General features: G+C 40.8%; 1 protein-coding gene across 6 annotated transcripts in view; it reads left to right on the forward strand.

The window, feature by feature from the left end:
- Positions 1–15141, forward strand: part of LOC111952812 (coiled-coil domain-containing protein 136) — a 56652-nt gene extending 41511 nt beyond the window's left edge. For 5 of the 6 annotated variants that reach the window (XM_070435346.1, XM_070435347.1, XM_070435348.1 and 2 more), the window contains 4 exons: positions 1257–1545; positions 2096–2227; positions 3747–3859; positions 11060–15141. In XM_070435346.1, coding sequence (XP_070291447.1) covers positions 1257–1545; positions 2096–2227; positions 3747–3859; positions 11060–11072 — 547 coding nt within the window. In that variant the 3' untranslated portion in view covers positions 11073–15141. The remainder of the gene's footprint in view (positions 1–1256; positions 1546–2095; positions 2228–3746; positions 3860–11059) is intronic. The other variant, XR_011474223.1, reaches the window with a different exon arrangement.
- Positions 15142–16531: the final 1390 nt, after the last annotated feature.

A 16531-nucleotide genomic window follows, 5' to 3' on the forward strand; every position in this document is an offset into this window, starting at 1 on the left:
CTGTATCACCGCCTGGTACGGCAACTGAGCCGCCCTCAACCACAAGGCTCTCCAGAGGGTGGTGCGGTCTGCACAAGGCATCACCGGGGGCAAACTACCTGCCCTCCAGGACACCAAAAGCACCCGATGTCACAGGAAGGCCAAAAAGATCATCAAGGACAACAACCACCCGAGCCACTACATGTTCACACCGCTACCATCCAGAAGGCGAGGTTAGTACAGGTGCATCAAAGCTGGGACCGAAAAACTGAAAAACAGCTTCTATCTCAAGGTCATCAGACTGCTAAACAGCAATCACTAACTCAGAGAGGCTGCTGCCTACATTGAGACCCAATCACTGGCCACTTTAATAAATGGATCACTAGTCACTTTAAACAATGTCACTTTAAATAATGTCACTTTAATAAAGTTTACATATCTTACATTACTCATATCATGTACATGTATATATTGTATTTTATACCATTTATTGCACCTTCGCTATGCCGCTCAGCCATCGCTCATCCATATGTACATATTCTCATTCACCACTTTAGATTTGTGTGTATTAGGTAGTTGTTGGGGAATTTTTAGATTACTTGTYAGATATTACTGCACTGTCAGAACTAGAAGCACARGCATTTCACTACACTCGCATTAACATCTGCTAACCTTTTGTATGTGACCAATAAAATTTGATTTGATTTGAGGCCGGTTGGACGTACTGCCAAATTCTCTAAAACGACATTGGATAGGCGGGTTATGGTAGAGAAATAAACCTTACATTCTCTGGCAACAGCTCTGGTGGACATTCATGCAGTCAGCATGCCAATTGCACACTCCCTAAAACTTGAGTCATCTGTGGCATTGTGTTGTTTGACAAAACTGCACATTTTAAAGTGGCCTTTTGTTGTCCCCAGCACAAGGTGCACCTGTTTAATTATCATGCTGTTTAATCAGCTTCTTGATATGCCACACCTGTCAGGTGGATGGATTATCTTGGCAAATGAGAAATTCTCACTAACAGGGATGTAAACCAATTTTTGCACAAATTTGAGAGAAATAAGCTTTGTGTGTGTATGGAAAATGTCTGGGATCTTTTATTTCAGCTCATGAAACATGGGACCAACACTTTACATGTTGTGTTTATATTTTTGTTCAGTTTAGTAAAAAGTTTAAGATTTAATTGTTCGCCACATCAATTCATATWCTTCTCCTTCTTAATCCCCTTTGTGATTAATCCCCTTTGTGATTGATCTTTTCTCGCTCCACACCAGCTCCAACAGTGCATATCTGTCCCTGAAGGATGGTGAGATAGCTGGTACAGGAGTGGGGGTGGGCACAGAGGTGGGGGTCATGGCGGAGAGCTATATGACCATGGTCGAGTGCCCGTCTACGAGCCCAGGCACCAACTGCCGCCTTGTGGACGCCTCCATCCAGAAGAACATCTCGTTCGACGGAAAGCCCATGACCCCCACCGGCTGGAATGGAGGATTTGGGGAGATCTTCTCACTGAGGGACCAGCTGAAACAGGCTGAGGAGAAGGCCTTGCTGGTACAGAGACAGGTACGTTATGGTAGTAGAACGGTACAGTCTGTTGGATGGGTCAGGAAAGGAAGATTCGGGGAGATCTTCTTTCTGAGGGACCAGGTGAAAAAGGCAGGGGAAGGCCTCGCTGGTACAGAGACAGGTATATTAGGCACCAGACTGTACCATAGTAACTATAGTAGTGGATGCTCACTGACTATTGGAGCACTTTTAATCAGTCAGATTCAGAATTGTGCTGAAGATAATGATAAAAGCCACACATATCAGTGGCAAAGAAAAACAACAGAGCAGCAGCTGCACAATCACTAACAAATGATTAGCCACTGCAGTAATGGACTACGACACAATTTACAGACCTGGCCTGTAATGTGTCGGGATGAATCTCTGTTCTGAAGTGTTCAACAACTGTTCTTTCTAGGGAGTGTTTTCTTGCCGCTGTGCTTCTGCTTGCTCTTTGAGGTCGAAGCCGGATTACTGTGAAGATCTTTGTGACAGCTCTGGATGTGAAAAGGGCTTTGTTAATAAATGTGATTGATTGATCCTTTATGTTCTACTCTGTCTCCCTCAGTGTGATGGGTTGAAGACGGAGCTGCGGGAACTGCAGGAACTGTATGACTGCAGCCAGAGGGAGAGGGCTGAATTGGAGGAGGAGCTACTGCACTGCAAGGCAGAGCTCGAGAGGTTGGCTGGAGGGTGGCAGGTGAGARGTCACACTGGGGTTAGAGGTCARGYGTCACCATAGTGATAGGAGTTAATAACGGTATATTGCATGTCTATCAGGAGGCTTTTGGGGTTTGTTCTGATTTGTTTCTGACTGTTTTCTGACTTCAACATTTCTCTGCTTGAGATTTTTGACTGTTGTGTTTTACAAAAACGTCAAGTTTACACAAATGAAAACAAGAAATACAGCACACACATCACACCTATTCTGTGTYTGTTTATAGATACTGTTGAAATATTTTTATTTAACCTTTATTTMAGCAGGGAAATCCCATTGAGACCAAGGCCACTTATACATGGGAGCCTTGCATGTACAAATGTATCAAGGCACAAGGCGAGACCCAGATACAGACACAGGAGGCAGATGGTTGGAGTCTTACAATGTTTAATAATCCAAAGGGGTAGGCAAGAGAATGGTCATGGACAGGCAAAAAGGTCCAGAGTCCAGGAGGTACAGAGTGCAACTTATTATGTGACTTGTCAAGCCAATTYTTACTTATTTCGGCTTACCATAACAAAGGGGTTGAATACTTATTGACTCAAAACATTTCAGCTTTTAATTTTTAATCAATTTGTAAAAATGTCTAAAACATATTTCAACATTACGGGGTATTGTGTGTAGGCCATTGACAAAAAAGTCTCAATTTAATACAATTTAAAATCATGATCTCTGTCTGTATGTGGCACTGCAAATTGCCCTCCACTTTGTCTGTCATGCCCTCCCTATGGCAGCACTATCCCTTGTGTCAAACTGTCTACCTGTCCCAGTCTACAAATACTGTCCCTGTGCTTTGTACCATATGTCTACACGCTTTATGTGTTTACCGTGGACATGGGAAATTATAAAAAWAAAWAAAAAWTGTTTACCTTTATTGAACCTAGGCAAGTCAGCTAARAACACATTTTTATTTACAATGACAGCCYAGCCCAGCCAAACTCAGACGATKCTGTGCCAATTGTGCTCCGACCTTTGGGACTCAGCCTGGATTTGAWCCAGGGACTGTAGTGACACCTCTTGCACTGAGATGAAGTGCTTTAGACTGCTGCACCACTCGAGAGCCCCAATGAATGAGGAAAGAGTTAGGAGATTTTCACCATGCGTTTCAACATCTTGTTTTGTGTCAATATTTTTCATTTTTGTTTGTTGTTTGTTTTGTCACCACAGACAATTTCAGTCACATATGCATATAAATAATCACACGCATTGTACTAATATATTTCATAATTTTTTTCTTAAAATCTTTGAAAAAATATGGTGGCTTACTTTGACGGAATCTATCTATCGAGCTTTCCATCCCTACCCTATTTGTATCAGTCCATACCATAACTCCCCTACCCCTTCATAGCAAGGCCATATCATGTTTCATTTTGGATTCATTTGGGTGATTTGTGGTGTCCATATGTAAACGTTTTTGCCCTCCACTCATTTATTATTTCGTTCTCTCCATTGCCCCTCCATCTTCATCCACCCCCTCCCCCCTTTTCTTCCCCTAATCCAGAGCAACATCCATTCGTCTGAGTCTCCTGTTCTCTCCATCCCCTTCATAGGAATGATTGTAATATTGGGAGTGGTTTGGTGCTGGTTGTCCGAGCTGGCGTTCCAGAAAGCAAGGTAGGAGGAAGGATACTTCTCTGTCTGTCGGTCCTCTGCACTTTGCTATGTCCATATAGATAGGTACTGTACATAAAGTTAAGGCCCTATCTTAAAGTAAAGTAACTTGCAGGGGAATGGAAGCATTTTACAATCTAGGCCATATAAAACAATCTAAACAAACCCTAAATACATGTTCTGGGTGTTTGTCATACAGAAACTGCTACTTTGAATAACTTTGAATATTTCTTTCCGGAGCCAATGCTAATTTGACTAGGCCCTGCCATTAAAATTGCCATGGTAATGACGCAAGCTGCAACTTCATTGACTGGGTCCAGACATTTGGAACGTTGATTTGTTATTGTACAGTACAGTAAGGGGAGTGAGAGCTCTCACATCCAAATATTAAAGGGTTTCCACCCTAGAAATGAAACGTGTTACATCATCATGATAATTGTGTGTAACTACGTTTGTTAGCTAGCTGCACAGCTAGCAAGCTTGACCAGAGAGAGAGCACTGCGGGTTTTGAAGTCAATTTATCTGCAACAGATTTCCACAACGATTTTCATTTTTTAAATTTAACCTTTATTTAACTAGGCAAGCCAGTTGAGAACAAATTCTTATTTACAATGACGGGGCAAAATGACAGATTTTTTACCTTTTCTGCTCGGGGATTCGATCTAGCAACCTTTCGGTTACTGGCCCAACACTCTAACCACTAGGCTACCTGCCGCCACATGTTGCTCCCAATCTTATTATAAGTACAGAAACATTTGTTTGCCAAAAATGTTGTTCTCACATATTAGTTATTGAACACTGTAAATAATAGGAATTAGTGGTTTGGGGTTGATTATTCCTTTAAGCAAAATTACTGTGAAATACAAGATTTATTTGCATTGAAACCTTGATGCCCATTGTGCAATATAGCTTAAGCCCTGTTAAACTTCAAAGTAAACAATATTCAATATTAGCTACAGTAGGCCTAGGCTATGTAGACATACACTACCATTCAAAAGTTTGGGGTCACTTAGAAATGTCCTTGTTTTTGAAAGAAAAGCAAATAAATTCAGTTAAAATAACATCAAATTGATCAGAAATACAGTGTAGACATTGTTAATGTTGTAAATGACTGTTGTAGCTGGAAACGGCAGATTTTTTAATGGAATATCTACATAGGCGTACAGAGGCCCATTATCAGCAATCATCACTCCTGTGTTCCAATGCCACGTTGTGTTAGCTAATCCAAGTTTATAATTTTAAAAGGCTAATTGATCATTAGAAAACCCTTTTGCAATTATGTTAGCACAGCTCAAAATAAATAGTACCCGCAAAACCAGTCTCAACGTTAACAGTGAAGATGCGACTCCGGGTTGCAGGCCTTCTAGGCCGAGTATCCTCTGTCCAGTGTCTGTGTTCTTTTGCCCATTTTTAAATATTTTCTTTTTATTGGCCAGTCTGAGATATGGCTTTTTCTTCGCAACTCTGCCTAGAAGGCCAGGATCCCGGAGTCGCCTCTTCACTGTTGACGTCGAGACTGGTGTTTTGCCGGTACTATTTAATGAAGCTGCCAGTTGCGGACTTGCCTTTGTTACAACTATGAAACAGAAAGCATTGGTGTTGGAACCCGGTATAAGCTTCTTCTTATAACTACAAAATACAAATAAATACCCCAACCACCAAGAAGTACGGTCCGTAAGATGCATAGTGAAAGTACAAAAACATCAGTAGCCTAAACATCATTACAAGCACCAAGTGTGCTTGATAATGGAGAATATCATCACAAAAGCAATAATGGCATTATGAATATAAGTGTTGATATGACAGCAGTCAAAAAAGTAAACGAACAGTTGGAGCATGTCCATGTCACATAGCCGAAACGACGAAAGCTGTTGAGTGCACGGCTGATTTCATGTCTTGCTTGAGATGTCGGGCCGGCTCCCTCAGTGATGACATTTGTGGTGATAATAGCCCGTCGAATTTTCGCCGGCTTGTTCTATTCCAAACCCGGCCATCCTCTCGCCTGTCTCACCGTTTCATTTGGTGGTGGCGTGGGCACCTACACAGTGCAGACAGCCCAGGCTTTTTTTTTTAGCTTAGGAAGCCTAATCTACACCTCCAACCGGAGGTGTAGATTCAGGTTGAGGCTCAGAATCAGAAGAATACTCAACAGAGAAGTCATCATGATTCATTTCTTCCCCTCCATCAGAAGTTGTTTTCATTCAGATTTTGTAGAAACGCAAATGAGTGCATCCATTCGTCTTGGTCTTCGTGACATTGTAAATGATGCACTGTGTACTCCAAGTAGGCCAGAGTAGACTGATATAGTACATAGCATTTTGAGATTATAATTAGAATAGTTCAATACAATATAATGGCCCGCCCTGTTCTTCATTCACAATCGGTGATTACATAATTATGCATAGTTCACTTCCATTTTCCCCATCATACTTTAGCCTACTTCATGTACTCTTACTATACTGAACAAAAATATAAACGCAACAATTTCAAAGATTTTCCTGAGCTACAGTTCATATAAGGAAATCAGTCAATGGAAAAACATTCATTAGGCCCTAATCTATGGATTTCACATGACTGGGCAGACAATCAGAGTGAGTTTGGCATCATCAACTATCGGGAGAAGGAGGGGATCAGGCCCTAATGTCGAGAGAAGGCGGGGCAACGGGGAAAACCATATAWGACATGCCATCCTAAAACTGTCTATAACACCAGTTCTGTTTGTGATATTAAGATTCTAACAATGGCAAGGACAGAGTGGGGCATGACTTTAAAAATTGGACAGTAATACATTCCTTACATTCATGAGCAGTCCAAATGACTGCTTTAGCAGTTCTATTGTGGGTTTTATAGTAACGACGTGTAACTATACAAATGTGTTAGCCTGACTGTTAATGTGGCATGAACACAACCAGTCATGGTGTTTTCATCTGATTGTAAAACAAATAACTTAGTAGTAATAGGTTACCTTCGCACGTTAGTCCAAAATAGCATCAGATCGACTGAAAACAGCGCCCTTCTGTCTTGTAGCCCCATGTATCTGATGTGGTTTGGTCAACAAATGATGTCATGCCATACTCTTTTAGTCCAGACAGCATCAGATACATGGGCTACACATACTGAGATAGAGAGACGCTGTTTCGCTTGCTCGGACGCTTTATCTGACAATGATGGGTCCTTTTGACAGCGCCTGTCTCAGTCAAATAAATTATCAATATTTTATTTGGACAGGCAAGGAGGTACGTTAGCACCGGCTCTGCCCTGGCTGTAAACGTAGGCAATAAATAGCAAAGCAGGACATCCGCTGTTTCCCATTGAGCTAAACTCTTTGAAAATGGCAAATTTACGTTCTCATCCATAAACGCACGTCAAGTGCAAGTGTGCTGTTCAGCAATTCACATCAGCAAGATGGGTGGGGGGGGGGGCATTTTCATTCGGAGGGATGTCTACTGTGGTTGCAGAGTTATCAGGAAAGCCTATTATTGAATAGACATATCTTCACACATAGAATTAAAAAYCTCCAGGCTTCCTTCATAAGAGTCAAATGAAAATAAAAACTATAAAAAAATAAGAATTACAGGGGGCAGTTTGGAAAAATGAATCCTGTGCAAATCGTCCTCTGAAATAACGCACCAGCTGATGTAATAATTACGTAAAGGGGGGAAAGTAGACGTCATTTCTTACCGGTATGGGACACCCAATGTGTGCAGATTKTTTTTGATTTTATAAAGCCTAGATGTAATCATATAATTACATATAGAATCCCTATTAATTTCATATGTGATCTCTGTGGGCCTAGTAGCCTAGACCAAGTAAAGATTTGTCATATCACTTTTAACATGCAATACCTTTTAACCTGTCTCTTATACACATCTAGATGTGTATAAGAGACAGCCCCGACCGCGAACCAGGGACCTTCTGCACACATCAACAACAGTCACCCACAAAGCATCGTTACCCATCGCTCCACAAAGGCCGCGGCCCTTGCAGAGCAAGGGGAACCACTACTTCAAGGTCTCAGAGCAAGTGACGTCACCGATTGAAAGGCTATTAGCGAACACCACCGCTAACTAGCTAGCCATTTCACATCCGTTACACTCACCCCCCTTTTGACCTCCTCCTTTTCCGCAGCAACCAGTGATCCAGGTCAACAGCATCAATGTAACAGTTTAACTTTAGTCCGTCCCCTCGCCCCGAGTCACGGCACCAATGTAACTTTAGTCCGTCCCCTCGCCCCGACCGCGAACCAGGGACCTTCTGCACACATCAACAACAGTCACCCACAAAGCATCGTTACCCATCGCTCCACAAAGGCCGCGGCCCTTGCAGAGCAAGGGGAACCACTACTTCAAGGTCTCAGAGCAAGTGACGTCACCGATTGAAAGGCTATTAGCGCGCACCACCGCTAACTAGCTAGCCATTTCACATCCGTTACACATGCACCTTTATAATAAAGCATTCCATGCATACTCGCATTTGCAGACTTATGTGACATAGCCTACTATTCCTAATGTGATGATTAGATTGGATAATCATAATTTAGGCTAATAATATAACTCGATCACTGGCCGCAAAAAAAGACAGAGCATAGTGGTGTAGAGTACTAGGCCGAGGCTATATGCATATCAGATGCATTTCTTGTTGACCTTTTCGAAACACATTTCATGCAATTCTACTACACTTTAGAGTCGGCTAGCTTACTCTGCTGACACTGACAAACAGATTAATAAAAATGATGTTGTCTGAACCATATTGTAATGGCAGGCCTCGAACCTTCAACCTTCTGGCCCGAAGTTCAGCGCGCTATCGACTGCGCCAAGTCGATAGCTAACCAAGTCTTGGTTACTTCTTGGTTGGACCGGCGTCTCGGATTGGTTGGCGATTGCAATTCTTGGTTACTTCTTGGTTGCAGACGGCGATATGATTGGTTGTCGCAACCAGAAATGTTCTCGACTCACCGTTGTCAGGGGGTGCCCAGGATATAGCTCATCAGTTGAGGTTGCGACACCAGGAATTAAAGAGTGTAGCGAATTCGTGGGGCATTTTCTACCAAGAATGAACATACTCGCCRATGCCGACCCTGTATCGAATCCCAACACGGCTACTGTATTTAGCCTTGAATCGTTTTTAATGCTTTATTTTCATTACCGTGACAATCTGAGAGTAGAAAAGAATCGGGCTTCATCCGACAATCCTCGTTCCTCTCAAATACAGGCTGGAAGGGCTGAAAAGTAGAACTATTAATTGAATTAGATCAATAGATTAAACACCATCAAAATACGTTCCTTTGTTTTACTGATCTATTATCTTCATAAACTAAACATCATCATAAATGAAAATAATAGCTCCAGATTAGTATGAAAATAGTGGGSTTAACAGACTATTTTGATGGTCAAAGTAACGCTAAAGCTAACGTTACCTTACTTCTGTGTCGATATGATTGGTTGTCGCAACCAGACATTTCCTCGACTCGCCGTTGTCAGGGGGGGCCGCAAAAGCACCAGTCGATATCCACGCTTATAAACCCAGGATAGTTACACTCATTTATTTATTTCACCTTTATTTAACCAGGTAGGCTAGTTGAGAACAAGTTCTCATTTACAACTGCGACCTGGCCAAGATARAGCAAAGGTTCGATCACTTCTGACACCAATGTAATGAAACAGGCAGGGAAGTAGGTCTTGAACCCTCAACCTCTGTCCCGAAGTCCAGCRCGCTATCGACTGTGCCCCGAAAGCATGCTCGAGAGGCAGAATCGATATCCGCGCTTATAAACCCAGGGTCGTTACAATATAATAGGACTATGAAAAGGGGAGACCCAAATACAATATGACATCAATCTAACCTGGAGGAGGAAATTAATGTCCAAAAACAAACAAAAGTGGCATTGATCCAATGATAAAGAGAGTGAATATGCACACTGGATGATATCTATATCTAATAACTTTTGTTACTATTAGCCTATTTGATTAGAGAACCGACCTTGCTTTTGKTTGCTGAATGTAAATACAGCATAGGCTAAATCAACTGGTGGGGAAAAGTTTGACAAGTTGGATTAATTGATACATTGTTGCACTGACAGTATGCACTGGACAGGCAGATATCTGTAGTCTACTGAGAAAAATAAGATCCAAAAGAGTTCACAACCATTASAAAAATAGAAATGACCTGCAAACCACTTGAGCAACAAGCATTACAGGCCATCATAAATCGGCATTCTAAAATGTTTCTACCCAGTCACTGATGTAATAATATGAACCCAAAAGCATGGCGATTCACAGTTACAGTTAGAACCTAGTGTTTCCATTTCCCTTTAAAGTAAAGTAAAGTAAGACGGATGCTGGTTGAAATCCGTCTTGAACGACCACTAAGACTGTCAGAGATTTTATTTTGGTTACTACTGCTGTTGTGTCGTTTTGGTTTGATCAGGTGTTCAGAGTTGACATAGGAGTTGAGATATATCATTGATACTCTACGTTTAAGAAATAAGGAGAATATACCACGGCTAAGGGCTGTCCTTAAACACGACACAACGYGGAGTGCCTGGATACAGCCCTTACTCGTGGTATATTGGCCATATACCACAAACCCCTGAGGTGCGTTATTGCTATTATAAACTGGTTACCAACGTAATTAGAGCAGTCAAATAAATGTTTTGTCATACCCGTGGTATACAGTCTGATATACCACGGGTGTCAGCAAATCAGCATTCAGGGCTCAAACCACCCAGTTTATAYATGTGGATAATTACTAGTCTCGTGCCAGTCAGTTTGTGCTTTCGCCAAGTCTCTTCATTCATTGTCATGTAAGGCAGAGAGAAGTTGGCTACAGCACATACAGTATGGTACCAGACAAAGTAATTGCTAGCTAGAGGGTGGCAATTAGAAAGTCACATTTATCGTAAGATGTACATGCATAAAACATACCAAGTATTTTTGAGTGACAGACATGGGACGGTAGGTAGTTTCACACAGTGCTTTCATGTATGACATCACGGTTATATTTTAGATMATTTTTGTTGTAAGGTCAGCAAATTATTTAATGCCGAATATGTACATATTTGTGATTTAAATAATTGGTGACAGTTTTCAGTGTAAATGTGTTTGTGTGTGCATGTTTATTTCATATTTGTATTTATTGTATGCCTTACTAAGTGTGCATAGGTCTCTAAAAGCCACCCCTAACCTTTTGTCTCTGCATYCTCAGGGGAGTGATATAGAATGGAACCCTATTCTGACAGTCACCGCAGCAACAGCTGTGCTTCTGATCATGGTTAGCTTGTTRAGAGCCTTGACCTGATGTCGAGCAGAATGACAACAACTGTATACGGACAAAGACAGTGATGTCTGCTTATAGACCGCTACCTTCCATTTTACCCTCCTATCACATCTATCTGGGACCCTACCAGGGCACCAGCAACAGCTCAGACACCATTCCTCTAATTCACAGCTTGGAAGCAGCAAAATATATTTAGATGGCGACTATTCAGAAAACCACAGGATTGTGAAAGGAATGTTCTGAAATTGGTAGATAAAGTGACGTGCTGCCACAGCTTTTCAGATGACAACAGATGGATTCATTTTCTCTCCTGTTCTGAGGATCACATGTCAAGACTTAAGAGAGTGTCTTCGTGAAGCTAAGAAGAGAGTAGTTTCAATGGGAGAGTACCTGAGTACCTAAATCTGTCTACTCCTGTGGTATTCTATTCCTTTCCTGTCTCTCTGTTGATTTGCTTTGATCTCAACTCCAGGTCTTGCCAAYGGGACTGGATTAGTCCTCCTGAGTTTGAATGTCTAGTATTATTCWTATACAACACTCACTACATGTATTTATTATGCTAATATCAATGTTGAGTTCTCTATTGATTTGTCTTTGTGATTAGTCCTCTTTAACAATAGCAACCTCTGCATCTTGCACAATTGCTGAATAAAGCTCTTAACTCATGATATTGTAAATAAGTACTAACAAAAATGTTCTTAAAATAGAATTATATCTACGTGTAATGAATTATTTAAAGCACCTGTCAAACTCATTCCACGGAGGACCGAGTGTCTGCAGGTTTTCGCCCTTGTACTAATTCGTAAGCAACTCCCCTCACTTGGTTGTCTAGGTCGTAATTGAAAGGAAAACCCCCCCCCAAAAACAAAGACAATCGGCACTCCGTGGAATGAGTTTGACACCTCTGATTTAAAGGAATATGTCAAATACATCAAATAATTATTTATTTTGAATAGCTTGTGTCTTGCGAATAGCTAAAACCATAGGGATTTTTCGTAATTAAAGTGAAATTAGTCATGAAGATCTAGTCTAGAGTGACAGATACTTTTCCCTAAAGGCAATAACAAATTTATAACACATACACTATCAAATATGTTCTCATCAATATACACTATTGTGAAAAAGTTTTTGCCCCCTTTCTGATTCTCCAACTTTTGCATATTTTTGATACTGAATGTTATCAGATCTTCAACCAAAACCTAACATTAGATAAAGATAACCTGAGTGAACAAATAACACAACAATTACATACTTATTTCATAAACAAAGTTATGCAACACCTAATATCCCTGGGTGAAAAAATAACTGACCCCTTACGCTCAATAACTGGTTGTGCCAMCTTTAGTTGCAATTACTCCGCCCAAACGTTTCCTGTAGTTGTTAGGCCATTCCACAAATGTCGCTGAGCTAAAGCAGTTCTGCATGGAAGTGTGGGACAAGATTCTTTCACAGTGAAGTGAGAGACTGATCAACAACTACAGGAAGTGTTTGGTTGTAGTCATTGCAGCTAAAGGTGGCACAACCAGTTATTGAGTGTAAGGGGTCAGTTATTTTTTCACACAGGGGAACTGGGTGTTGCGTAACTTTCTTAATTAAATCATTAAAATATGTTTGTTATTTGTAAGCTCAGGTTCCCTTTATCTAATATTAGGTTTTGGTTGAAGATCTGATAATATTCAGTATAAAAAAATAGGCAGAAATAGAGAAAATCAGAAAGGGGGCAAATACTTTGTCACGGCAGTGTACATTTACTTAAAAAATACAAAGATCATTCCACTCGTCCTATCTTTAGTGAGGATGAGTCCAAGTTGTAAATAGCTATTTGTTATGGTTTCCTCATTAAAGAGAGAAGAGTATGTGAGATAAGCTCAGCTCTTCTAAAGCGCCTGTCAACCCTAGCCCGGTGTTTCAAGCCTATGTTTAACCACCACCTCACCCACATAGGAGTGTCCTAGCTATGTTTGTCCACAGTCACAGTCACTTTTTTTATTGAATTTAACTTAGCCCAGGGCACTGTCAAACAGACTTGGGTTAAAAATTTCAAATCAGTTCAAATACCTCATCCGTGCTTGATTGAGCTTGTTTGTTGAATGCACCAATACAATAGTCCCAAAATTGCAAACCACACCCATCTGGCACTCCAGGCAGGCTAGAGAAAACACTCAAACTATTTGAAAGATTTCAAATARTATTTGAACCCAGGTCTGTTGCCGGTAAAGCCTGCATGGCTACTGACTGCACTGTCATACTGTGACAGTGGAATCAGCCACCCCAAAAAGAAAAATTCAGATGCCAGATTAAACATGTCCGCTCTACATGCCAAGTAGGGTCACATTTGGAGGTGTCTCTGACACGTCTTTGATGTCTTCACCAGTTCCCCTTGAAATCTGAAATGTTTTGTGCAGTAACACAGTGTTAAATGACCTATTTCTAACCTATTGATAATGTTATCTACTTATTTGAACATACAGTAGCAGCTATTCAGACGAAGGTATTCAGACGAACTTTGAACTTGTGAATATTTACAAAACACCTGTACGCACTAATCATAATTGAGTTTTCCCCTGTATCCTCTCTCTTTCGTCACTCAAAATACTCATTATTATTCAGTATTACTACTCTTGTTAAAATGTATAGAAAAAGGAACCTMCAGGTGTTTTTATGAGAAGGACAACAGACTTTAGTGTCTTGGCTTGGTGTTTGCACATGTAGTGGAGACGGAGATGTCATTCAAATGAATTGTTCAGATTGTTCCAGTTCCAGGTACACAGCGTGCGAATGTTGACAGTCAGCGTTCCATAGTTCAATGCTCTTGGTCATACCAGAGACGGTACATTTACTTTCTACCATATCTGGTCATAACATGACAATAAGCATGCGTGTGGTGGTGGCAGAGGGTTGGTAGACCCAGTGGCAGCTAAACCAGTTAGATTGCAGAAACCATTCTTGAAATTGGATTGTTAGGTCAATTATGTTCATTTTCTTTGCTAATTCAAAATATGCCTAGATTGAACTGTCCTATTTGTCACATTCAAATCCGAGGCAGCATTTTCAAATGTTTTAAAATTCTCTGATAACACCTGGGGAGATTTTGTGACACAGTAAAAGTATAGCTACTTTCGAATTTAAAAAAACGCATGCTACATACAGTCTAAGAGAAACGTTCTGGTTAATTTATGTTTAATATGATGTTTCTGTTCTACTTTGTATTTGATGTAAATAGTCAGAAGTGGTATAGAGCAATGGGAGAGATATATTTCTCCATTTGTAATAGCTTTGTAGAGAGTCGATCTATTTTGAAAGAGCAGTGTATATTTGATAGCCAAATTAAGCTATATGTAAAAGTCTATTCATGGTGAGTTTATATTGCTAATTGTTTTCAATACCCATGTTTGGTTGAGTAGTCACTGGATGCATATAGAGGTTGTTTTTTGTCTTAGTTGCCAGTATAAGTATGCTATCGCTAAAAATAAACAACCCACCAAAAGAAATACTGATCCTGCATTTCCTTGAGTTGTATATTTGCCTATGTTACAGTCCCTAATTCCTATATGACTGCAATAGTGCATATGAATGTTGCTTTATCCTGAACACGACTGTTTAAGCTTATTTTACCTCTATGCTTCATAGCAAATGCTATTGTATGTATTTGAGTTATGAGCCTCTATTTCATAGTTCTCCATTTGCTGCTTTGCATTTGTTTCCCTTTGACTTTGTTGTTTTGAATATACAGTAGTCGTGGTCATTTTGATACCTGGAGGTATATTTTGTACAGTAAATGATTATAAAAGTAAATTATAATCCATATAATGTGTCAGTGCCAATGATAATTATGAACACATACAGTGCATTTGGAAAGTATTCAGACCCCTTGACTTTTTCCACAATGTGTTATTCTAAAGTGGATTTTAAAAACTCAATCTATACACAATACCCCATAATGACAAAGCAAAAACAGGTTTATAGAAATGTTTGCAAATGTATAAATAAAAAAACTGATATTACATTTACGTACGTTTTCAGACCCTTTACTCAGTACTTTGTTGAAGTACCTTTAGCAGAGATTACAGCCTCGAGTCTTCTTGGGTATGGCGCTACAAATTTGGCACACCTTTATTTTGGGAGTTTCTCCCATTCTTTTCTGCAGATCCTCTCAATGTCAGGTTGGATGGGGAACGTCGCTGCACAGCTATTTTCAGGTGTCTCCAGAGATGTTCGATCAGGTTCAAGTCCGGGATCTGGATGGGCCACTTAAGGACATTCAGACTTGTCCCGAAGCCACTCCTGCGTTCTCTTGGCTGTGTGTTAGGGTCGTTGTCCTGTTGGAAGGTGAACCTTCGCCCAAGTCTGAGGTCCTGAGCGCTCTGGAGCAGGTTTTCATCAAGGATCTCTCTGTACTTTGCTCCGTTCATCTTTCCCTCGATCCTGACTAGTCTCCCTGTCCCTGCCACTGAAAAACATCCACACAGCATGATGCTGCCACCACCATGCTTCACCGTAGGGATGGTACAACGTTTCTTCCAGACGTGACACTTGGCATTCAGGCCCAAGAGTTCAATCTTGGTTTCATCAGACCAGAGAATCTTGTTTCTCATCGTCTGAGTCCTTTAGGTGCCTTTTGGCAAACCACAAGCGGGCTGTCATGTGGCTTTTACTGAGGACTGGTTTCCGTCTGGCCACTCTATCATAAAGTACTGATTGGTGGAGTGCTGCAGAGATGGTTGTCCTTCTGGAAGGTTCTCCCATCTCCACAGAGGAATTCTAGAGCTCTGTCAGATTGACCATCAGGTTCTTGGTCACTTCCCTGACCAAGGCCCTTCTCCCCCGATTTCTCAGTTTGGCCCTTCCCCAGGGCCAAACTGGTACCCTTCTGGGGAAGGTACCCTTCCCCAGATCTGTACCTTAACACAATCCTCTCTCTGAGCTATACGGACAATTCCTTTGACCTCATGGCTTGGTTTTTACTTTGACACCCACTGTCAACTGACCTTATATAGACAGGTGTGTGCCTTTCCAAATCATGTCCAATCAATTTAATTTACCACAGGTCGACTCCATTCAAGTTCTAGAAACATCTCAACGATGATCAATCGAAACAGGATGCACCTGAGTCTCATAGCAAAGGGTCTGAATACTTATGTAAATAAGGTATGTTTTTTATTTGTAATAAATGTGCAAACGTTTCTAAAAACCTGTTTTCACTTTGCCATTATGGGGTATTGTGTGTAGATTGATTAGGAAAATGTTTTATTTAATCAATTTTAGAATAAGGATGTAACATAACAAAATGTGGGAAAAGTCAAAGGGTCTGAATAGTTTCCAAATGCACTGTATGTATGAATAATATATGTGCCTTCAAAGTATTCACACCCCTGGAATTTTTCACATTTTGTTGTGTGA

This window comes from Salvelinus sp. IW2-2015, linkage group LG26, assembly GCF_002910315.2.
Source record: "Salvelinus sp. IW2-2015 linkage group LG26, ASM291031v2, whole genome shotgun sequence".
In the NCBI taxonomy this organism is placed as follows: domain Eukaryota; kingdom Metazoa; phylum Chordata; class Actinopteri; order Salmoniformes; family Salmonidae; genus Salvelinus; species Salvelinus sp. IW2-2015.